Source organism: Meles meles, chromosome 1, assembly GCF_922984935.1.
Source record: "Meles meles chromosome 1, mMelMel3.1 paternal haplotype, whole genome shotgun sequence".
NCBI lineage: Eukaryota > Metazoa > Chordata > Mammalia > Carnivora > Mustelidae > Meles > Meles meles.
Genome location: NC_060066.1, coordinates 138,161,776 through 138,186,742, shown reverse-complemented (window position 1 = coordinate 138,186,742; position 24,967 = coordinate 138,161,776). Strand labels below are relative to the sequence as shown.

Here is a 24,967-nt window from a genome sequence, read left to right as displayed (position 1 = left end):
GAGTGGATATTGTACTTTGTTAAGTGCTTTTTCTGTATCTTTTGGGATGATCATATGGTTTTTATTATTTCTCTTATTGATGTGGTGTATCACATTGATTGTATTGTGGATATAGAATCCTGGAAATAAATCCCACTTGATCATGGTGAGTGATTTTTTTTTAATGGATTGTTGGATTTGATTTACCAATACTTTGTTAAGGATTTTTGCATCTATATTCATCAGACGTATTGACCTGTAGTTTTCTTTTCTTTTTTTTTTTTAGGTATCTTTATCTGGTGCTGTTATCAGGGTAATGCTGGGCTCATGGAATGAATTCGGAAGCTGTCCTTCCTCTTTTATTTTTTGGAATGGTTTGAGAAGAATAGGGTTTTTTTTTGTTGTTGTTGTTGTTTTTTTTTTTTTTTAGATTTTATTTATTTGACAGAGAGAGAGAGAGAAAGCAAGCACAAGCAGTGCAAGTAGGAAAGGGAGAAGCAGGCTCCCTGCTGAGGGAGCCTGATGCGGGGCTTGATTCCAGGACACTGAGATCAGGACCTGAGCCAAAGGCAGACACTTAATGGACTGAGACACCCAGGTGCGGGAGAAGAATAGGTATTAACTCTTCTTTAAATGTTTGTTGGAATTCACCTGTGAAGCTGTCTGGTCCTAAACTTGTGTTTGTTGGGAGTTTTTTTTTTATTACTGATTTAATTTCATTGCTGGTGATTGGCCTGTTCAGATTTTCTATTTCTCCTGATTCAGTTTTGGGTGGTTATATATTTCTAGGAATTTATATACCTCTTCTAGGTTGTCTACTTTATTGGCATATGATTTTTCATAATATACTCTTATAATCCTTTGTGTTTCTGTGGTGTTGATTATTATTTCTCCTCTTTCGTTTTTGATGTTTATTTGTGTCCTCTCTCTCTCTCTCCTTTTTTATGAGTTTAGATTAAAGTTTATCAATTTTGTTGACCTTTTCAAAGTATCAGCTCCTGGTTTCATTGATCTATTGTTTTTTAGTTTCTATTTCACTTATTGCTGCTCTAATCTTTATTTCTTTCCTTCTGGCTTTGTTTTGTTTTTCTAGCTCCCTTTGGTGTTACATTAGATTATTTATTTGAAATTTTTACTGTTTTTGAGGTAGGCCTAAATTGCTGCATTGTTGACCCTTAGGGCTTTTTTGCTGCATCCCAAAGATTTTGAACCATTGTTGTTTTCATTTTCTTTGTCTCCATGTATTTGTTTTTCCTCTTTGATTTCTGGGTCAACCCATTCATTGTTTGTAACATGTTATTTAAGCTTCATGTATGTGTGTTCTTTCAGATTTTTTTCTTACGGTTGATTGCTAGTTTCATAGCATTGTGATTGGAAAAGATGTATGGCATGGCTTTGATCTTTTTAAGTTTGTTGAGATTTGTTCTGTGGCCTAACATGTGATCTATACTGGAGAGTGCTGTGTTTGCATTTGAAAAGAATTTGTAGGGGTGTCTCAGTGGCTCAGTGGGTTAAAGCCTTTGCCTTCAGCTCAGGTCCTGGGATCAAGGTCCTTGGATTGAGTCCCACATCCGGCTCGGCTCTCTGCTCATCGGGGAGCCTGCTTCCTCCTCTCTCTCTCTCTGCCTACTTGTGATCTCTGTCAAAAAAAAAAAAAAAAAAAAAATCTTTGAAGAGAATTTGTATTCTCCTGTTTTAGGATGGAATGTTCTGACTATATCTGTTAGATCCATCTCGTTCAATGTTTCTTTGTTGATTCTCTTTGGATCATCTGCCCATTGATGTTAAGTGGGGTATTGAAGTTCTTTGTTATTATTGTATTACTATTGGTTACTTCCTTTATGTTTATTATTAACTGTGTTATATATTTGGGTGCTCCCATTTTGGGTGCATAAATATGTACAATTATTTTATATCTTCTTGTTGGATTGTTCCCTTTATGATTATATGGTGTCCTTCTCTGTCTCTTTGTTTTGAAGTCTCTCAGTCTTTGTTTTAAAGTCTATTTTGTCCAATATAAGTATTGTTCCTGTGGCTTTCTTTTCACTACCATTTGCATGATGATTGTTTTTCCATCCCTTAATTTCAATCTGCATGTGTCTTTAGTATGAAATGAGTCTCTTGTAGGCAGCATATAGATGGTTCCTGCTTTTTATCTATTCTGTCACCCTGTGTCTTCTGATTGGAGCATTTAATGCATTTTCATTCAAAGTAACTGTTGAAAGGTATGGACTTACTGCCATTTTGTTACTTCTAATGGTTGTTTTTGTAATTCTTCTCTTCCTTTCTTACTCTCTTCTCTCACAGTTTGCTGGCTTTCTTTAGCGATATACTTGTATTCCTTTCTCTTTATTTTTTGATATCTATTACTGGTTTTATTTTGTGGTTATCATTAGGTTTATGTATGATATCTTACTCATACAGAAGTCTGTGTTACATTGATGGTTCCTTAAGTTTGAACACATTCTTAACTCCTCTCCCCCTAGCCCTGCCACATTTTAGTTATATGGTGTCATATTTTATATCCTTCTATTTTAAGAATCCTTTGACTGATTTTAGTAGATAAACTTAATTTTACTGCTTTTGTACTCTGGACTTTTTTTTTTTTTTTTAACAACTATTTGTGGTCTTTTCTTTCCACTGAAGGAGTTCCCTTTAAAATTTTTTATGGAGCTGGTTTAGTGGTGATGAATTCCTTTAACATTTGTTTGTCTGGGAACTCTTGATCTCTTCTTCATTTGTCAATGATAGCCTTGCTGGATAGAGTATTTTTGGCTGCAGATTTTTTTCCTTTCAGCACATTGAATATATCATGCCATTTTCTTCTGGTTTGCAAAGTTTCTGCTGATAAGTTTCTAGCCTTATTGGGTTTTCCCTTGTATGTAACTGTTTTCTTTTCTCTTTCTGCTTTTAAAATTCTTTATAACCACTTTTCACCGTTTTAATGACTGTGTGTCTTGGTGTGGACCTCCATGGGTTGATTTTATTGGGTACTGTCTTTGCCTCCTGGATCTGGATTTCTGTTTCCTTCCCTAGATTCAGTAAGTTTTCAGGCATTATTTTCCAGATAAATTTTCTTCCCCCTTTTCTGTCTCTTCTTCTTGTTGGATCCCTGTAATGCAAATGCTATTATATTTGGTGGTGTTGCGGGGTTCCTATAGTCTATTTTGATTTTTTTTATTACTATTTTTCTCTCTCCTTTTTAGCTTGATTGCTTTCCATTACTCTGTCCTCCAAGTTGCTCATCCATTTTTTTGCTTCCTCTAGTCTGCTATTTATTCTCTCTAGTGCATTTTTAATTTCAGTTACTGAGTTCTTCATCTGTGATTGGTTCTTTTCCATATTTACTCTGTCTTTGTTAAGTGTCTCACTGAGGTCCTCCACTCTTTCCTCAAATCCAGTGAGTATCTTCATGAAGATTACTATAAATTCTCTATCAGACATATTACTCATCTCCATTTTGTTTAGGTCTCCTGCTGTGATTTTGTTCTGTTCTTTCATGTAGTACATATTCCCCTGTCTCCTCATTTTATCTAACTCTCTGTATCTGTTTATATGTGTTAGGAAAGTCAGCTATCTCTTCTCCTCATGAAAGTAGTGGTCTTATAAAGAAGAGGTCTTATAGTGCCCTATTGTGCTGTGTCTCCTGTTCACCAGAGCCTGGCTCTTCAGAGATATCTTTTATGTGTGGTGAGTGTACCCTAGTGTTGTTGCTGAACCACATTTACCTTCAGTCTAGTTGTCTGTAATGGCTCTCTTTGCTTGTTGTGAGCAGGATTTGGTCCCTTTGTTGTTGGTGGGCCTGTCTGGGGCTTCCTGGGGCTTGACTGAGTCAGACCAGCCATTTGCCAGAGATGCAATGGCATGGAACCCCAGGGGTTTTCTCCGTGTTGTCTCTTGAGAAGCTTTCATTGGTGGATGGGGCCTGGAGTCAGACCTGATATCTGTCCCCAGCCCACTGTTGGGGCTGCATTTAGGATTGGTGTGTGTTGTTAATTTTCCATCTCCTAGGGCAGGAGTCACATTGAAGTGTTGATGGCTTCTGTCAGTGGCTTGCACACTGCCAGAATTATGGCACTGCTTTGGATGGGCTTCAGCCAAGGATGTATTCAATGGGGCAGGTCTAAATCAGAATGAGGGATGGATGTGAGTAGGTCTGTGTCAGTCAGTTGTGAGTCGGGGTCTGCAGCCCCTGGGGAAAAGTCCTGCCAAGGCTGTGATGGAGAGGGCATTTCTGCAGGAGAATGAAGGTGTGGAGCATGCTTTAGTATATACATGGAGAGTGTACATGCTCTGCTTATTCCCACAGGTGCCTGCATATCTAGGCATTAGTGTGGGGGGGAGGGAAATGGTCCTGAGCAGCTGTTTGTTCTTGGAGAAGTTCCCTAAGATCCCTGCTTCTCCAGCCCACACTCTTGAGATTAGTAAATAAATCCCCTTCCCATATACCCTAGATGCACAAACTCCTGCTTTTATGCCGTATTTCTCCTGGCTGTTTGTTGTGCTTGCTCTTTAAAGAACGGGGGTTCTGGCTCTCCCAGAGCTCTGCCTGCTGATTTTTTAAGGTTCCAGGTGTTAAACCCCACTAATTGTTAAGTACATATGGTTTTCAAAGCCAAATGTAATGGGGATTATCTTTCCCATGTGGCTACCCCATGACCGATTTCTGATCCTCTTCACACCCATGGCATCCCTCTTTCCCACAGACAGTCCCGAGGGCCGTTGGCTCCTGACAGCATCTCTGCCCTTCCTGCCCTTTTTGATGGGCCTCTTCTTTAGCTGTGGAGAGTCTGTTCTACCAGTCTTCACTTTGTTTCCTAGATTATTACACAGATGTTATCTATTTGTGTTATCTATTTGTATCCATGGGACACATGTGCTCAGTTGCTCTTGAATGTAACTCTTGGTAATTAAAATTGCAATGTAGGTCATGTTTCCAATACCGTGGCCTCTTGGTTCCTTTAATTCTTGTCTTCCAGTTATCTTGTTCTCCATGCTACCTCATTACCATATCAAATCCTAAATCATGTCATTATCAATAACTGCAATCCTCCATAATCTTGATTCCAGACATTTCAACTTCTAACTTCTACTTCTCATCTCTCTACCTCACTCCTTTAAAAAGAACTCCCAAATCTAATAACTTACTGATGCTCATCAGGACCTGCAATGACTCTTACCACAGTTTTACTGTCTCTTATCCTCTTATGTCTTTATTTCTATCCTTACTTAATTTAAATATTTTTATCTATCATTATATCACTTCCTTTACATACAGCTTCTTTTCCCTTGTCCCCTCTGAATTTGTCTTATATGCACATCAAAGCCCCAACCTTAAATCCAGCTGTTTAACTACTTCACTCCTGCATTCACACAATTAAATGGCAGGAGAAAAACACATGTCATTTGATCTCACTTTATTTTTTTTTAAATTTTTAATTTTTTAAATTTCTTTTTAGTGTAACAGAATTCATTGTTTATGCACCACACCCAGTGCTCCATGCAATATGTGCCCTCCATAATACTCACCACCAGGCGCACCCAACCTCCCACCCCCTTCAAAACCCTCAGATTGTTTTTCAGAGTCCATAGTCTCTCATGGTTCATCTCCTCCTCCAATTTCCCTCAACTCCCTTCTCCTCTCCATCACCCCATGTCCTCCATGTTATTTCTTATGCTCCACAAATAAGTGAAACCATATGATAACTGACCCTCTCTGCTTGACTTATTTCACTCAGCATAATCTCTTCCAGTCCCATCCATGTTGATGAAAAAGTTGGGTATTCATCCTTTCTGATGGAGGCATAATACTCCATAGTGTATATGAACCACATCTTCCTTATCCATTTGTCCGTTGAAGGGCATCTTGGTTCTTTCCACAGTTTGGCAACTGTGGCCATTGCTGCTGTGAACATTGGAGTACAGATGGCCCTTCTTTTCACTACATCTGTATCTTTGGGGTAAATACCCAGTAGTGCAACTGCAGGGTCATAGGGAAGTTCTATTTTTAATTTCTTAAGGAATCTCCACACTGTTCTCCGAATTGGCTGCACGAACTTGCATTCCCACCAACAGTGTAAGAGGGTTCCCCTGTCTCCATATTCTCTCCAACACTTGTTGTTAACTGTCTTGTTGATTTTGGCCACTCTAACTGGTGTAAGGTGGTATCTCAATGTGGTTTTAATTTGAATCTCCCTGATAGTTAGTAATGATGAACATTTTTCCATGTGTCTGATAGCCGTTTGTACGTCTTCATTGGAGAAGTGTCTGTTCATGTCTTCTGCCCATTTTTTTTATTTGTGTATTTTCAGCATAACAGTGTTCATTGTTTTTGCACCACACCCAGTGCTCCATGCAGTACGTACCCTCCCTATTACCCACCACCTGGTTCCTCAACCTCCCGCCGCCCCTTCAAAACCCTCTGGTTGTTTTTCAGAGTCCATAGTCTCTCATGCCCATTTTTTGACATGATTATCTGTGTTGTGTGTGTTGAGTTTGAGAAGTTCTTTATAGATCCTGGATATCAGCCTTTTGTCTGTACTGGCATTTGCAAATATCTTCTCCCATTCCGTGGATTGCCTCTTTGTTTGTTGACTGTTTCCTTTGCTGTGCAGAAGCTTTTGATCTTGATGAAGTCCCAAAAGTTCATTTTCACTTTTGTTTCCTTTGCCTTTGGAGACATATCTTGAAGGAAGTTGCGTGGCTGATATTGAAGAGGTAACTATGTTCTCCTCTATGATTCTGATGGATTCCTGTCTCATGTTGAGGTCTTTTATCCATTTCGAGTTTATCTTTGTGTATGGTGTAAGAGAATGGTCGAGTTTCATTCTTCTACATATAGCTGTCCAGTTTTCCCAGCACCATTTATTGAAGAGACTGTCTTTTTTCTGCTATATATTTTTTCCTGCTTTGTCGAAGATTATTTGACCATAGAGTTGAGGGTCCATATCTGGGCTCTCTACTCTGTTCCACTGGTCCTTGTGTCTGTTTTTATGCCAGCACCATGCTGTCTTGGTGATCACAGCTTTGTAGTAAAGCTTGAAATCAGGCAACGTGATGCCTCCAGTTTTGTTTTTCTTTTTCAACATTTCCTTAGCAGTTTGGGGTCTCTTCTGATTCCATACAAATTTTAGGATAATTTGCTCCAGCTCTTGGAAAATTCCGGTGGAATTTTGATCGGAATGGCATTAAAAGTATAGATTGCTCTAGGCAGTATAGACATTTTAACAATGTTTATTCTTCCATTGATCTCACTTTAAATCATGGCCATGAACCTCAAGTAGGCACTTAGTGCTATCAGTCATACTGTATGCAGTCATACATTATTTCCCTAGTCCCATTTGCTCTCCTCTCCTAGATAATTTCATATCTCTCCTTTTTGTTGAACCTTCAGCTGTTCTTACCCTAGCTTCATTCTCACTTGATGACCTTTCCTTATATTTCACTGAGAAAATCAAAGCAATTAGAACTTTCACAAACTGTTCCCACATCTATTCATTTAGTTGCATTTACACCATATGGTTTGTCTTTTCCCCTGTAACTATTGATGAACTGTCAGTGCTTCTAAAACCATTCCCTCCACTAAAGCCATTTTTACCCTATCTCTTTTCTCATATCGAGAGACGTTGCTCCAGCCGTTTTCACTTTCCCGAAAGAAGTTTTTCTTTTCCTTTCTTTTGGATCTTCTCATTGGTATATAAACATGAAATTTTATTCCCACTTAAAAAATAACAGAAGCCTTTCCTGACCTCATTTGCCTACCATTTAATATTCTACCAGCTAGTACTCTAATGCTCTGTACCCTTTTATATTAAAGCTTGAGTTATCTATTACATTGTCTCCAGTTCCTCTCCTTGTATTGTCAGTCTTTTAAAAAACTGAGATATAATTCACACACCTTAAAATTCACCCTTCTAAACTGCATAATTCAGTCATTTTAGTATATTTACAGTGTTTTGCAACTACCACCAGTCTCCAATTCTAGAATATTTTCACCATCTTAAAAAGTTTCATGCCCTCAGCAGTCACTTCCCACTCTCTCCTCCCCCAGTTCCTGGCAACCAATAATCTAATTTTTGTTTTTATGGTTTTTGCCTATTCTGGGCATTTCATAGAAATAGAATCATATAGTACATGTCCTTTTATGTCCTGCTTTTTAAACTTAGTGTGATATTTTCAAGGTTCATTGATGTTGTAGTGTTTATCAGTTCTTCATTTGTTTTCATGGCCGAATATTTCATTGTATGATGGATAAAGAGTCATCACGGCCATCCTCAGGTTTGATGATTTGTTAGGACTCTAAGACTTAGCATATAGTCATATTCTGGGCTTTGATTTACTACAAAAGAAATAAAGAGAAAAGGCATGTGAAGTGAAGTCCATAGGAAACTAGGCGCAAACTTCCAAGAGTCTTCTCCAGTGGAGTCATACAGGACATGCTTAATTCTCCTAGTAATGAGTTATGACAGCACTTCTGAAATGTTGCCAACCAGGGGAGCTCATTAGAAGCTCAGTGCCCAGGGTTTTTACTAGGTGCTTGTCATGTAGGCACCCTGTGTCTATTGCGCATCCATATTCCAGACTCCTGGAAGGAAAGCAGGTATTAAGCATAAACCATATTATTTGTATAACTATTTGTATAAATAGTTTAGGTACAATAAGCCATGCTTGTCATTTATAGAATGCCAGGAACACTCCTGAAATCATTTTCCCAGATACCAGCCAAGGGCCAACCTTATAATTAAGTCTTTTAAAAGATAGTAGTCAGGGCTGCTATGTTAAATCTCTTCTGTGCATATGGATATACCATATTTTGTTTATCCATTCATCAACTTATAGACATTTGGGTTGTTTTGACTTTTTGGCAGTTATGGATAATTCTACTGTGAACATTCATGTACTGATTTTTATGGGAACATATGTTTTCCTTTCCCTTGTCTTATATACCTAGAAGTGAAATTTCTGGGTCATATGGTAAACTTTTTTTTTTTAAAATATTTTATTTATTTATTTGACAGAGAGAGAGGTCACAAGTAGGCAGAGAGGCAGGCAGAGAGAGAGGGAGAAACAGGCTCCTCACTGAGCAGAGAGCCTGATGCGGGGCTTGATCCCAGGACTCTGACATCATGACCTGAGCCAAAGGCAGAGGCTTAAACCACTGAGCCACCCAGGCGCCCCCATATGGTAAACTTTTAAGGAAATGTCAGACTCTTTCTAAAGAGGCTATACCATTTTACATTCCTACCAGCATGTATGAGGATTCCAGTTTCTCTACATTCTTGACAACACTTGTTATTATCTGTCATTTTGATTATAGTCACCATAGTGGGTGTGAAGTGGTATCACATATTGATTTTGATTTGTATTTCTCTGATGGCTATTGATGTTGAATATCTTTTTTTTTTTTTTTAAAGATTTTATTTATTTATTTGACAGAGAGAGATCACAAGTAGGCAGAGAGGCAGGCAGAGAGAGAGGAGGAAGCAGGCTCCCTGCAGAGCAGAGAGCCCGATGCGGGGCTCGATCCCAGGACCCTGAGATCATGACCCGAGCCGAAGGCAGCAGCCTAATCCACTGAGCCACCCAGGCGCCCCGATGTTGAATATCTTTTTATGTGCATATTGGCTATTATGTATCTTCTTTGGTAAACTCTATTCACATTCTTTGCCCATTTTAAGTTGGGTCATTTGTCTTTATATTATTAAATTGTTTATATTTTAAAATTCTTTATATATTTGATATTCTGTACATAGTCTCTATATATGAATTTTATTCTGGGGCACCTAGGAGGCTCAGTGGGTTAAGAGTCTGCCTTTGACTCAGGTCATGATCACAGGGTCCTGGGATTGAGTCCTGCATTAGGCTCCCTGCTCCATGGGGAGTCTGCTTCTCTCTCTACCCTGACCCCGCTCATGTTCTCTCTTGTGTATGTGCATGCACTTTCTGTCTCTCTTTCAAATAAATAAAATCATTTTCAAAAAAGAATTTTGTGGGCAGCTGGGTGGCTCAGGTCATGATCTCAGAGTCCTGGGATCGAGTCCCGCATCGGGCTCTCTGCTTGACAGGGTGCCTCTTCCTCCTCTCTCTCTCTGCCTGCCTTTCTGCCTACTTGTGATTTCTCTCTGTCAAATAAATAAATAAAATCTTTAAAAAATGCATTTTGTTCTATGTAAAAGGACTTTAAAATTCTTTATATGTTCTAGATATAAGTCTCTTATTGGGTATGTGATTTGCAAACAGTTTCTCCCATTCTGTGAGTTGTCTTTTAACTTTCTTCATAGTGTCTTTGAAAGTACAGAAGTTTATAATTTCTATGATTTTCACTTTCTTTCTTTTTTTTTTTGTTACTTGTACTTTTGGTGTTATGTGTAAAAAAACATTGCCTAATCCAAGGTAATGAAGATTTATACCCATGTATACTTTATTAGTTCTTACATTTAGATCTTTCACCTATACTGAATTAATTTTTGTATGTATTGTGAGGCTAGTATCCAGCTTTGTTCTTTTGTATTTGGATATCCAGTTGTCTCAGCATCATCTTTTGAAGAGACTGTTCTTTTCCTGTTGGATTGTCTGGACACCTGTAAAGGAAAAACATTACTGTGCATTTACTTTTAATACTCTACTCATAGAATAATTCACTTCTGTCCATTCTGGTCACCAAATGTGTGGGAGTTTTCCTCCACACCAAGCAATTCTCTGAGGTTCTCCAGATACTAGCTGGGTGTCTTACCCATTTAATTCAATTCTGACACTACCTGGAGATATTATTAGATCCCACAGGTTAAGGATTCAGTCCCATAAGACTGCCCCGAACCCTTTTCAGATGCCAGTTACAAGTCCAGGGTGTTCCCTGTGCTCCTGCCCAAACAGCTGTGAATTGAATGTTCCCATGACTCCTTTCTCAGGTTCAATTAATTTGTTCGAACACAGATCTCACAGAACTCAGGAAAAGATTTTACTTATGAGATTGCTGCTTTACTATAAAAGGATGTAACTTAAGGACAGCCAGATTGTGGGGGAGGGCGCCTGGGTTGGTCAATTGATTGGGCAATTGCCTTCAACTCAGGTCATGATCCTGGAGTCCTGGAATCAAGTACCACGTCGGGCTCCCCACTCAGTGGGGCATCTGCTTCTCCCTCTGACCTCTCCCCTCTCATGTGCTCTCTCTCTCTCAAATAATTAAAATCTTAAAAAAAAACAAAAAACAGCCAGATGGAAGAGATGGAAAGGGTGAGTATGTGGGGAGGGGTGTGGAGCTCCCATGCACTCTCTGGGTACACCACTCTCCCAGCTCCTCCATGTGTTCCCCAACCCAGAGGTTCACTGAATCCCATCCTTTAAGGTTTTTATGGAGGCTTTGTTACATAGGCATGGTGGATGAAATCATTGGCCATTGATAATTAATTCAAACTCTTGCCAACCAGCTCCTGTCCTTGGGAACTTTCCAAATGTCACCTAGCTCATTAATGTAAACTCTGCTGTGGTTCAAAGGGCTTGTTATGGCTAAGAAAAGCCATCCATTCCACTTCTAGCCCTCTGGCGCTATTTCAGGAACTGGGAACAAAGCTAAGGATTATAGCAAAAATGTCTATATAACTCTTGCATAGGAAATTACAAGGGTTTTAGGAGATATGTGCCAGGAACAGTGGACAAAGACCAAATATATATTTCATGTTATAAATCACAGTATCACAACACTGTTGTCCAATGCCTGTATATGTAGTTGTAGACACGTAGTTCTCTTCCACTAATCTATGTTTATCCTCGTGCCAGTACCACATAGTACAGATGACTTTAGATTTGTAGGAAGCTTAGAATTTGGGGAGTGTGAATCCTCCATCTTTGTTCTTTGTCAAGGTTGTTTTGACTATTCTGGGTGTCTTGCATTTCAGTTTGAATTTGAGGACTGACTTTTTGGTTTCTGCAGCAAAGTAGTTGAGTTTTGATAGATCTGCACTGAATCGAATCTGTAGAGCATTTCAGAGAGTATTGCTATCTTAACAGTCTTAAGTCATCTACAATGTGTTTGCCTTTATATAATTGCTTTCAGCTTTGTTTTTTATATCTCTTGAATATGCAAGTCTTAATGCTTTTTTAAAAAATTATTTATTTATTTATTTGACAGAGATCACAAGTAGGCAGATAGGCTGGGGGGGGGGTTGGTGCGCGGGGGGAGCAGGCTCCCTGCTGAGCAGAGAGTCCGATGCAGGGCTCGATCCCAGGACACTGGGATCATGACTTGAGCCAAACACAGAGGCTTTAACCCACTGAGCCACCCAAGTCTTACGCTTTTTTGTGAAATATATTCTTAAGTATTTTATTTTTTTGATGTTATTGTAAATAGTACTATTTTCTAATCTTGTTTTAGACTGCTGATTTCTAGTATTTAGAAATACAGTTGATTTTTGCATATTGATCTTGTATCCTGCAACCTTGTAGAACTTGTGTAACAAATAGGTTTTGGGTTGGATTTCGAGGGATTTCTATATACAAGTTTGTTATTTGTAAATAGAGATAGCTTTGCTTATTCCTTTCCAGTCCAGATGCCTTTTATTTCTATTTCTTGCCTAATTCCCAGCTAGAGCCTCCAGTTAAATGTTGAATAGAAGTAATGATAATAGGCAGGCATCCTTTCTGATGTTAAAAGGAAAGTTTTCCATCTTGTACCATTAGATATGATGTTAGCTGTGGGTTTTTCATAGATGTTCTTTATTAGGTATAGAAGACATTCCTTCTATTCCAAGTTTATCAGTTGTGGCTTGGGAAACTAGTTTTGAAGAATCACCACCATGATTTTCATTAATATTTTACATTTTCTTTTAGGATTGTATATTCATCAAATGGAAGCCTAAAAAACTATGAAGAGGAAATTCTTAGGAAAAAGATAGTAGAGAGGAGAGTACCACAAAAGAAGCATGACTTCAGTTTTGGAAAGTACACTGATAATGATGGAAGATCATCTGTAGAGTTCTTAGATAAAAAGTCATCTCCTTATTCTCTTCTGAAGCTTGCAGTTCCTGAGGATATCAGTGATGGAGAGGACAATTTAATTTCCAATGGTAAGGCAGTTTTTTGGTGGATTTTTATAAAATTCTAATGCCATGAAAGTAACTATATTCTGATGCAATTGGAGAAAAACATACTTCAAAAATCAATTCTACTGATTTCTTTTTTATAGGTAAATGAAATAAAAGTAAATGAAAGTAAATGTAATAAAAGTAAGTGAAAGTAAATTTTTTATTGGTAAGTGAAAGTAATACTATAGTCAACTCCTAGTTTTCCCAAATAACTGGAGATGGGGTTATTATGAATAAATTCACAATTCTCCTCTTAAGCCTCTGCATGTCATCATCATCCTTATTCTAGTCCACACCAATAAAAACTTTAGCAGACTATAGATTCAGTTCTGTTTTAACACAATATATGTATTACTTAAAAACAACATGTAGCATAAAAATCACCATTATTTTTTATCATGACACAGAAAAATTACTGACAATTTTGTTGTGACACATTTTAAAAAGATAAGAATCTAATAAAAATGGTATGGTTTTACACATTGAATTGTTAAGAAATACATAAATACTACAATAAATATGGTAGTTGACCTTGAAAAAGAACTTGAATTTGCTTGTTGAAGATAGTGTCAGAAGGGTTGCAGCAGCTGGTGCAACCACTCTGGAAAACAGCATGGAGGTTCCTCAAAAAGTTGAAAATAGAGCTACCCTATGACCCAGCAATCGCACTACTGGGTATTTATCCTAAAGATACAAATGGAGTGATCCGAAGGGGCACATGTGCCTGAATGTTTATAGCAGCAATGTCCACAATAGCCAAACTATGGAAAGAACCTAGATGTCCATCAATAGGTGAATGGATAAAGAAGAGGTGATTTTATATATATGTATATATATACACACACACACACACACACACACACACAATGGAATACTATGCAGCCATCAAAAGAAATGAAATTTTGCCATTTGCGACGACATGGATGGAACTAGAGGGTATTATGCTTAGCGAAATAAGTCAATCAGAGAAAGACAATTATCATATGCTCTCCCTGATATGAGGAAGTTGAGATGCAACATGGGGGATTTGGGGGGTAGGAAAAGAATAAATGAAACAAGATGGGATTGGGAGGGAGGCAAACCATAAGAGACTCTTAATTTCACAAAACAAACTGAGGGTTGCCAGGGGGAGGGGGGAAGGGAGAGGGTGGTGGGGTTATGGACATTGGGGAAGGTATGTGCTGTGGTGAGTGCTGTGAAGTGTGTAAACCTGGTGATTCACAGACCTGTACCCCTGAGGCTAATAATACATTATATGTATTATGTATTAAAAAAAAAAAGAGAAGGGTTGCAGCTTGTGAACTGTTGTAAATTGGCAGAAGGAGGATGTTAAGGACATAGGAATAAATATAGATATAAGTATAGATGATATAGATAGAGATACAATAATAGTAGATATTCTAGCAGGAGACTCAATTTAATTATTACTTATAGAGCATCGTAGTGCAAGTTCCCAACCAACAGTCCCCGCAAAGTTTGGTGGTGAGGGCCTGAAGTTACCCTGCATGTGATGTGGTAAGGCACCATAAGAGAGGAATACTAAAATTAGGAGATTTTCATAGGCTACTGGTAGATCTGATAGAAATAGAGAGAGGGAAATAGGGTAGGAGGGAGGGGGGTCTTTACTTTGGAAGGTAAATAAATCTTCCTTGGTAAAGGGAGAGGAAGGTACCTTCAACACCCTAGAGTACAGAGAAATGGTTTTGAGGGGAAGAAAATCTGTAAATCTTTCTGGAACTTCACAGTATTTCTAGCCTCCAAAGCATGTTTGTTCTTTAATCATTCTTTTTTTTTTTTTTTTAAAGATTTTATTTATTTATTTGACAGAGAGATCACAAGTAGATAGAGAGTCAGGCAGAGAGAGAGAGAGGGAAGCAGGCTCTGCTCAGCAGAGAGCCCGATGCAGGACTCGATCCCAGGACCCCGAGATCATGACCTGAGCCGAAGGCAGCGGCTTAACCCACTGAGCCACCCAGGCGCCCCTTTAATCATTCTTTATTCAAGTTTTCCAATGCTCTGTCCAGAAAGTATGCTCTGCCTCATACAGAAACACAAAAATTTTCATAGAAAATGGTCTCCTAACAGTTGGTTATGTAAAATCAGATGGAAATTTATAACACCAGATATGGAGGATATAGGTTATAACATGCAGTTAACTGAGGTATCTGGTAGATGTTTAAGATGTTTGTGTATGTTTTATGTATTCTTACATGGCTCCATTCAGCTGGGTATAGTTTTTTGCAGTGACCTATTGTTTCTTGTGAATAAGCTGCAAGGAAGTGAAATGCACATAAGCAGATGAAAATTTCACATCATGTTCAGATTGTTCCCTAAAATATCAATTGTGTTAGATCAAACTGATATTTTCAAAACAAGCATTGTAGCACAATTGAATGTATATCAAAGTATCTGTTAACTAGAAGATTTTATTACTGATATTTAGTACAACAATATTAATAATAACCAAACTGATTTAAACTGATTTAATAACCAAACTGATTTAGAATCCTTGTTGTATATTTGTTAACATCTAACTATGGTGAATGTGTGTGTCTCTTCTAGGCTTTGAAGTAGATACAGTCATATAGTCTATCTCATTTAGTCTCAGACAACTCTGAGAAATAAGTGGCTGTAGGCTGATTTTTATAGATGAGAACTCTAAGAGGGTATAAGGGACTTTCTCAAGGCCACACAGATATAGCAGTTGGCTGAGCTGATATTTAGTATTCATTTTTCCTGTCTCTTGTCTATAGTTCTGCCACAGCCCCACAGCAGCCCATTAAAAGTGGCCAAACACATTGCAGATGTAAGTGAAAAGACCTCATTTCCCCCTCAACTCCTTGTTTTTTAACTACTTTCTCCTTTCCCCTATGGAAGACCCACATGTTTACCAATTTAAGCAGACTCTTGTCTGGATTTTACTAACTTTTTTGTAAGCTTTCCTACTGTCAATGTCACCTTCCTTGAAATTCCCTGTTCTTTTGCCTGCTCTCTTGATTTTTCTTCCTGGCCATTCCTCTGTCTCCTTCACTGGCACATTATCTTTCTACCCCTTAATTAATTGGTTTTCTCCTCTTTTTTTGAGTTTTGGATCCTACCACTGACTAGACATATCTGTCTAAATATACCTTTAATATCTCAAAATTTAATCTGTCCCAGACTGACTTAATCATCTGCTTCCCATCCTAATCTGTTCTTAAGTGCTCTGTGATGTGAATTTTATCTCTTATCATTCTACTCAGTTACTCTTTTATCCTTTATTATATTCATGACCATATCCATTGATTTGTCTCCTTAGTATTTTGTTAAGTTCATTTACTATTTAAATAATCTCTATACCCAACATTTGGCTTGAACTCAAACCTTAAGATCAAGAGTCTCATGCTTCTTGCACTGAGCTAGCCAGGTGCCCCTTTCTTAAATATTTTAAATACTTCTCTCTTTTTAAGATTGTATTTATTTATTTGACAGAGAGAGAATGTGTGTGTGTGTGAGAGGGAACACAAGCAGGGAGGGTGGAAGAGGGAGAAGCAGACTCCCCACTGAGTAGGGAACCTGATATGGGTCTCGATCCCAGGACCCTGGGATCATCACCTGAGCCAAAGGCAGACGCTTAACAACTAAGCCAATACTTCTCTCCTTTATCCTCCTGCCATTTCTTAATTTCAGGTCTTTGCAATTTTTCTTGAGCATTTGCACCCCAGCTAGTTGCCAGGCCTCTCATTGTACCACCCTCCATTTATACCGTGTATAACAATATTTGTTAACTGCAGATCTGATCATAGCACTCCCCTTATTAAAATTCTTTGGTTGTTTCCCATAGCCTTAATATAAATTCCAGGTTCTTTCCCATGACATAAGGGAATTTGTGTACTGGCTCTTACCTAGAATTTTGCTGCTGTTTCTCTTCACAACCCCTTCCCACCCCCTTGAACTCTAGTCTTACCGAATTATTTGACATTTCCCTCAAAGAACTGTATTTTCTCACCTCTATGCTCTTGCACTTCCTATTTGTTCCTGGAATGCCATTCCGATTATTACATATATTTTTTAAAGATTTTATTTTTATGTAATCTCTACACCCAGCATGGAGCTTGAAATCACAACCCCAAGATCACATGCTCTGCTGACTGAGCTAGCCATGCGCCCCCTAATTATCACATTTTAAAATTAGGTTTTGAATGCTTAAGAGTGAACAAAACAGATAGTATTGGTGTCCTGCAGTCTAGGAGGAGATAGTCAGATGGATTAGCCCAGAGTGTGATGAGGACACAGATAAGGTACATTTTACTTGGACCTAGTTAGCATTCAGACAAAGCCACATGAAAGGAGTGATGTTTGAGTTGAATCTCAGGGGGAAAAAAAAGCAGGAGTTAAACAGGCAAAAATAATTTAGGGGAGACGTATTCCAGACAAAGAAGACAACTTGCTTAGAGGCAGAGAAAACTCAGGCACATAGCAAATTTTGAAGGCTGGAAATAGTTTGTTGTGGGACTGGGGTAGAGCAGGGGACAAGAATAGTCAAAGTGAGAGATGAGCCTGGATATATAAGCAGAAGCCAGATCATTGAAAGCCTTGTATAAAGGATGACCTTATTTCTTATTGTCCAAATTGGGATACTTTTGAAAGAGTGAAAAGTGCAGAGTTATTATTGTGGCCAATAATTATTCTGGGGCAATAGGCATTAACTGGGACTGTCCCAGGCAAACCATCTTGAGACATGTGGTCATCTTATAAGCCATTTTGGCTTATAAGCCATAAACTCTCCATCTTTGGAGAGTTTAGAGGGTACTATTTGGCAGGCTTATGGAGTATAAGCAGAACAAGATTAGGGTAGAGTGGAATGATGACTTCAGCTTGAGGAACATTGAGGTTGGAGTTTCTCTAATGTGTGTTTTTTTTTCCATTCACCACTTCTGACACCAAAATGTGTGTTTTTTCCACCACACCAACTAATTTTCCAATACCAATTGGGTATACAGCAATTCAATTCTGACACTAAGGGTTATCCTGTTATGCGGGGTAATAGTCATGGGCACAGTCTTCACCCTGTCAGCATTCCTTGGAGAGCTGTGCCCCCACCCCCCACCCAGGGTTGGAGAGCTCGGGCTGGTCTCCAACCACCTGCATAGTGAGGAGCTGGATGTTGTGTCCTGGTAAGCCATTTTAAGACCTTGACTTTTACTATTAAAAAAAATGGAGAGAGCCATATGGCTTTGAATTGAGATGGATCATGATTTATATTGCATTTTTAAAACATGCTTCTGTGGGGCTTAAAAGTGGTAGATGTGTTGGGAAGTTATTGTGGAGATCTAGATGCGAGGTGATGGTGGCTTGGACTGGGGTGGTAGCCATGGAGATACTGAGTCCTGGTTGGATTCTGGATCTCTTTTGATATTAGAGCCAATGATGACATTGTGGTTTATAAATATATAAATTTATAAATGTGTAAATTTGGTTGGTGGGAATTTGTCCCCAGTGACGGATTCTGAGCAGATGTACTAACCAAGGTTTCTGGACTGACAAAGCTATGATATACAGTATAGTAATTTTTTTAATATGAACATGTTTTATATTTTTCTTCTCACTTTCTGAATGGCGAATCTTTAGAAGTAGAGATACTTTTAAAAGTATTTATTTTTTAATTTTTCTATACTGTATGTAGTACTAAACTCAGTAAGTGCTCCATAAATCCCATTGCTTTTAGTTGAATATCTGTTGGTTCAGATGTCATTTTCACCAAAAAGTCATGAACAGGAATAGGAAGGAATTAGGTAATGAAAAAGGGTATCAAAATTGGAAAATTTTCTATTTTCCTGTGTCTGATATTCATGAAGTGGCTTCAGTTTTAGTATATAATTTTGTAATAATATTAACTATATTTAACTGCAAATCTATATTAAAAGGTTTATTTATATTTAAATTAAGTTGAAATTTATATTTCAAATCAAGAAATAGACTAATGTTGTTTTATCTTGAATTTACCAGTTAAATATTGTAGTTATGATTGTTCTCTCTTAGTAGCTAATCAAGATAACTGTGTAAAAACCTCTAGTTAATATTAAAACACAAGTTTTTTGGATATTTATAATAAAGCAGTTTGGATATTTATAATAAAGAAACTATTTATCTCTTTTAAAGATAATTATGACTTGGATCCTGCATCTGAATTAGGAGAAGATTTATTGAAACTTTACGTGAAACACTGTTGCCCAGATATTGCTATTTATGTTGATGGAAAGAGTTTTAAAGCTCACAGGTAAATAGGCATGTGATTTGGTGTATTGGTTGTGAAAATGAAGTTTGTACGGGTGGTTGTCTCTTCTTAGCACAGTGGTTTTCAAGCTGATTCACAGAAATCACAGGGGTTTCATGGTGATGCCTTAGCAGACCTGTGACAGGGGAAGAGGATGGATGGACATCAGGCAGGGTTTTCTGCCTGCAGGTTCACCCAGGCTCACATGTGTGCATGTTTCAGTTAGAGTAAATCTCTGCTTTGTATTGGACTTGAATCTAAGGTTTCATTAGAAGAATATATTCTGTTGCCTAAAATAGGTTTGAAAGCCACTGTCACAGAAAATATAATTAAATGCAGTTTTTAATTTCCAGGCATTATAGTACTGAAAATGATTATTTCTACATAATGACATGTATTTTTTCTGGATGCATTTTGGCTCGAAGTCTTTGATTCAGAATAGATATTCTTATGAATAGCATTGATTAGAAGGCTTAATATTTCAATGTACTTTTTAAAAACCATTATTATGCTTTAGAATTGGGTTGCTTAGACATTCTAGTCTTTTAGATTTCAAATTAAAGCCTACTCTTTTTTGCAAATAGCTAAAAATCTGTTTAAAAGAAGAAAAATTTTTAATAAATACAGATTTTTTTTTTTGGAACTCAAGGGAAAGAAGTACAGCTGGACTTCACAATGAATAAGAAACGGAACCAGAAGACTGAGGAACCCAGTATTTTTCCTCCCTCTTTTTGTGTTTCAAATAGAATGTTGATAAGTTATTCTGGTGCTCCAGAAAAGGAAGAACCAGGTTACTTGCAATGGCAAGAACCAATCTTCTAGGTTCAAGGGTACACAGTCTTAATGAAATTAGCAGTGGGTTTAGATTACAGGAATCTACCATGCCAAAAGTAGTGATGTTTATGCTTTCAAAAATCATATTGGCTTTGCCAGTTAATTGACAACAGTACATTGCTAAACTCTAGGATTACCAGTTTCAGTCAGACTATTTACCATTCAGAATTTGAGCTTTTCTCTTGGGTACATGCATTTTGTAATCGTAAGTACACACATATGCACATTTTTCTAATTTTTATGAAATCTCTATTATATATAGTAAAATATAGGGTATAATACTGATCCATTAATGTATTTTCCATATTGTGGATATATATTTCTTAAATTGTGTGTGTGTGTGTGTGTGTGTTTACTTCTTTGATTTTTTTTTTTTTTTTGAGGGTGGGGCAATGCAGTTTTGTTTTAAGAAATTAATTTAATTTTATTTTGTGTTCAGGTTTTTCTTGAAACTACAGGGGCATCATACCAAAGTTTTACTCATAGATCCCTAAGGTTATTGTCATACAGGGAAGCAAGACTTTGTGATCATTTGCAATATATCCTCAAACAGTGTCTATATTTGGCCTCTCTGTGTACTGCCTGACAATGGACTATGTTTTAGGAGCTGGATCTAGAATATTAGGTTTGTATTCCAGGAGAGCTCTTGCTTACATTTCAGGTTTATTTTGTTCACCTAGTTATAAAAAATAAGTGTATATTAACTAGAAAGGCAATTTCCTGAGCATATGTTCCAAGAAGATCTGGCTTAAGTTTTTCTACTTTGTTAGTACACTTATATGAGCTACAATGGCAGAATCTAAATCTCAAGATTACCTTCATAGTCCAAACTTGAATAAATCTATGTTTAGTACATAATATTATTATACAGTTTAAGGAAAATTATGTCAGTAGTTCAGAAGACACACATTCATGTCATGTAGTTTAAAGCCCAACATCAGAACTTTCTGAATTACTTCTTGTTCGAAATGATCAGTGTCATCACTTACCCTAGTGATGTGGCTAAAAATCCATTTGTGATATGACGGTTGTAATTTTTAAATTATATGTACTCATATATTGAAAGATCAGTGAAGATACTCATAAAAACCAGAATTTATGACCAGAATTACATTCACATTAGGGTTGTATTTTATAACCCATTCAGTTTGCTTAGTTTAATATGTCCAAATTGCTGGGGTAATGAGGTAGTTTCTTCTTGAGTCCCTGTCTTTCTCTCATGCTCTCTCTTCACAAATGTACACGTTACCTGGTTCTTCCCAGATTATCTCTCCTGTTGCCAGTTAACTCTGTCCAGTCTTTATCTTGACCCCCAGCTTAATGCCTGGAGCCCTTGATATGCTGCAATACAGTCTGATGCCAGTTACTTCCTTGTGGTGGCACAATTAAGCCAAAGAAGTTATTGTATAACAAAGAAGTTATTGTATAAGTTATTGTGGTTAAGAGTGTATGAACTGTGTGTGGAGCCTTTCTGCCTGGGTTTGAATTCTAATCCTATCATCTTTCAGCTCTGTGAATTTGGGCAAGTCATTTAACCGTTCTCTGCTTTAACATCCTCATCAAACATGGATATTCTCAAAGTACTCATCTCATGGGGTGATTATGAGGATTAAATTACTTTAAAGGACTATGTAGGTGTTTGCTACTATCATCCAGGCAATAGCCCTTTGATAACAAGCTTTTGTGTAGATGGTAGAAACAACCTGTATGCACTTATGTGGAGTAAGCAGAGAAATATGGTTTGAATCACTTGCATTTCCCCCCAATCCAAGGATGGGACATAAGTTTACCTCCAGGAAAAGTCACATTTACTTTACTCTTCTCCATCTACACAGGCCTTTTCCCCTCTGAAGCATATTCTTCACTCTTCCCACATATTTGTCCTTGTTTATCTCCAATACTTCTACTCAAAGGAGAAATGAGGAGAGCTCTTCTTATTTGAGAGAGTGAGGTTAAAATAAAAACAGAGATCCTGTTTGTTAGTAATGTTACTCCTTTTCTGAGTATTGTTTCCTGGGACACTACTATGCATTACGCTCTTTTGTAGACCTCTGTAACATTACTTTCCTGCCTGAATTGTTCTCCATCACGGGATGAATACCATCTGGGTATTGTACCTTTCTGTTTTCTTTTATTTTGTCCTGTCATCCTAAGTTCATACCTGATGCATTCTATTGCAGAGCTCCCATTTTATGGCATCATTATTGTAGTGTTTCCCTGAGAGAAATTGAATCTATTACATTTTTAAGATGTCTGTTTGTGGCACTTCCATGTTTCATAATTAAGATTTTCTTGGGCTGCTTTACTGAAAAAGCATGGCAGTGATTCCTGGTTTTAGCCTTGACAATCTGATAGCCTTTCCAAAATACCTTTTCATTTCAGTGCGTCATCTCATACCATTAGGCTTTCATTTGTTGAGTTAAAGTGTTCAATTTCCCCTTTAAAATGTAGGTTTTTTCTGAATATTTAGCACAGATTGGCAATCAGTCAGGAGGTCAGTGTTCTGGTTTGTGCCATAGTATTAATCAGTTACATGTTCAGCTGAAAGCTTTTTCAGAAGTGTATAGTTTAGTAATTCAGAAGTAAGTCTTTTTTTTTTTTTAAGATTTTATTTATTTATTTGACAGAGAGAAATCACAAGAGAGGCAGGCAGAGAGAGAGGAAGGGAAGCAGGCTCTCCGCTGAGCAGAGAGCCAGATGCGGGACTCGATCCCAGGACCCTGAGATCATGACCTGAGCTGAAGGCAGCGGCTTAACCCACTGAGCCACCCAGGGGCCCCAGAAGTAAGTCTTTTTGAGTTTAGATTCTGACTCCACTATTTATGGAATAGTTGAGAAGTTGCTTAATGTCTTCAAGTCTCAATTTCTTTATCTAGGAAAATAATAATAGTAATTATAGCATATGATGGCTGTGAGGATTGAATCAGTTAATATAAAACACAATAGCTGACATGCTGTAAGCTTTCAGTAAATGTTAGTTGCTATCAATATGTATTAGGTATCTGGAAGGAGACACACTGTTGCCTATTGTACCTGACCTTGTAGTTCAGGTTGGCAAACTATGGCTCAAATCTGGTTACTGCCCTCTTTTTATATAAAACAACAAAAAACAAGCATATACAACAGTAACCTGTAAAGCTTGATATTTATCATCTGTCCCTTTATAGAAAAAGTTTACTGTCTTACTCAGATTGCCAGGAAGCCTTTAATGAAATGATAATAAAATTCCAAATTACCATGCAATAGAGTAAGTCACTAAATCTTAATATTAGTGATCAGTGGTCAGCCCTGTCCACTTGTGAGGTTTGATGTGGTAATAACAGAGGGAAAAGAGATAAAATTCCTTGGTGCCGCAGGCACCATTTGAGGGATGCTGCAGTGGGGAACCAAAGCTAAAGGCTCTGGGTGCCTGAAAGGAGACAAACCACCTGCAGTAGTGGCTCCTTAACTGAACCTGATTAAAACTGCTCTTTAGATATTCTCTATAGAACATGCTAACAGCATAGTAGGCAGAACTGTCAAGGCTTAGGAGGCCCTTCTCTAGTGTAAGTACACTTTTCCATTCCTGTCGTTGAGTTTGTGTCTTCCAAGAGTCACTTGGGTTATTCCCAAACCTACGTAATGCCATTTAACTTATTTTTATAGCATAACTTAATGAAAGATCAAATAAACCAATGATGCAAGAAATATGAAAGAGTTATGTGGGGCACCTGGGTAGCGCACTCGGTTAAGTCTCTGATTCTTTGTTTTGGCTCGGGTCATGATCTCAGGGTCGTGGGATCGAGCCCAAGTCAGGCTTTGCACTCAGCATGGAGTCTCCTTGAGAGTCTCTCTCTCCCTCTCATGCTGTCTCCCTCTAAAGTAAGTAAATAACTCTTTAAAAAATTATTTTAGGGTGCCTGGGTGGCTCAGTGGGTTAAAGCCTCTGCCTTCGGCTCAGGTCATGATCCCAGGGTCCTGGGATCGAGTCCCACATCTGGCTCTCTGCTCAGCGGGGAGCCTGCTTCCTTCTCTCTCTCTGCTTACTTGTGATCTCTGTCTGTCAAATAAATAAATAAATAAAATCTTTAAAAAAAATTATTTTAAAAAATTTTATCATTCCATGGGGCGCCTGGGTGGCTCAGTGGATTAAGCCGCTGCCTTCGGCTCAGGTCATGATCTCAGGGTCCTGGGATCGAGCCCCGCATCGGGCTCTCTGCTCCACAGGGAGCCTGCTTCCTCCTCTCTCTCTGCCTGCCTCTCTGCCTACTTGTGATCTCTCTCTGTCAAATAAATAAATAAAATCTTTAAAAAAAAAAAAAATTTATCATTCCAGCGAGTGATAAAGTGAATGGGAAGATCTAATAAAAAAGTGACACTTTAAAAATTGCTATTGAATTTAGTATAGATGAACAATATAAAAGTTTGAGAGGAAGTTATAGAAATTTAAAATGATGCTGTGCTTAAGTTTCTTCACAAAAGTTTTAGATTTCATTCTTCATTTTAGAAAAATTTAAATTAGACATTATAAGTATATATTTACATATATCTTTTATGAGAAATAATATGAGCTTATTGACTACTTACTAGTCAGTAAGCTCACATTAAAAAAGGGATTGGCTTTATGGTGAAAGATTTGTGAATGAATGCATATGTGTTTTTTAATAATTGGCAGGTGTTTTATTAAGATAAAGTTTTTGGAAGTGGGAGAGACATTCTAACTGGTCTTCAGGTATATTTGTCAGTGATTAGTTGGCTGCAAGAAAACAAGCAAACAGTTTGAAAAATTTCAAAAGAGAAAGGATTGTTCAGTGTTAGGGGTAGAGAGGTTTTTTTTGAG

The 24,967-nt window shown here is 37.7% G+C and overlaps 1 protein-coding gene and 1 long non-coding RNA gene across 5 annotated transcripts in view; one reads left to right on the top strand and one right to left on the bottom strand.

Moving 5' to 3' along the window:
- BTBD8 (BTB domain containing 8) overlaps nt 1-24,967 on the top strand; it is a 107,334-nt gene that overhangs the window by 14,375 nt on the left and 67,992 nt on the right. For 3 of the 4 annotated variants that reach the window (XM_046000587.1, XM_046000577.1, XM_046000569.1), the window contains exons 3-4: nt 12,805-13,040; nt 19,200-19,317. In XM_046000587.1, coding sequence (XP_045856543.1) covers nt 12,805-13,040; nt 19,200-19,317 — 354 coding nt within the window. Of the gene's footprint in view, nt 1-12,804; nt 13,041-19,199; nt 19,318-20,651; nt 20,774-24,967 lie in introns of those variants that run through there. The other variant, XM_046000605.1, reaches the window with a different exon arrangement.
- Nucleotides 10,424-24,967, bottom strand: part of LOC123938910 — a 78,907-nt gene continuing 64,363 nt past the window's right edge. Inside the window, exon 3 of the long non-coding RNA XR_006817787.1 lies at nt 10,424-10,559. This is a non-coding gene — a long non-coding RNA (uncharacterized LOC123938910). The remainder of the gene's footprint in view (nt 10,560-24,967) is intronic.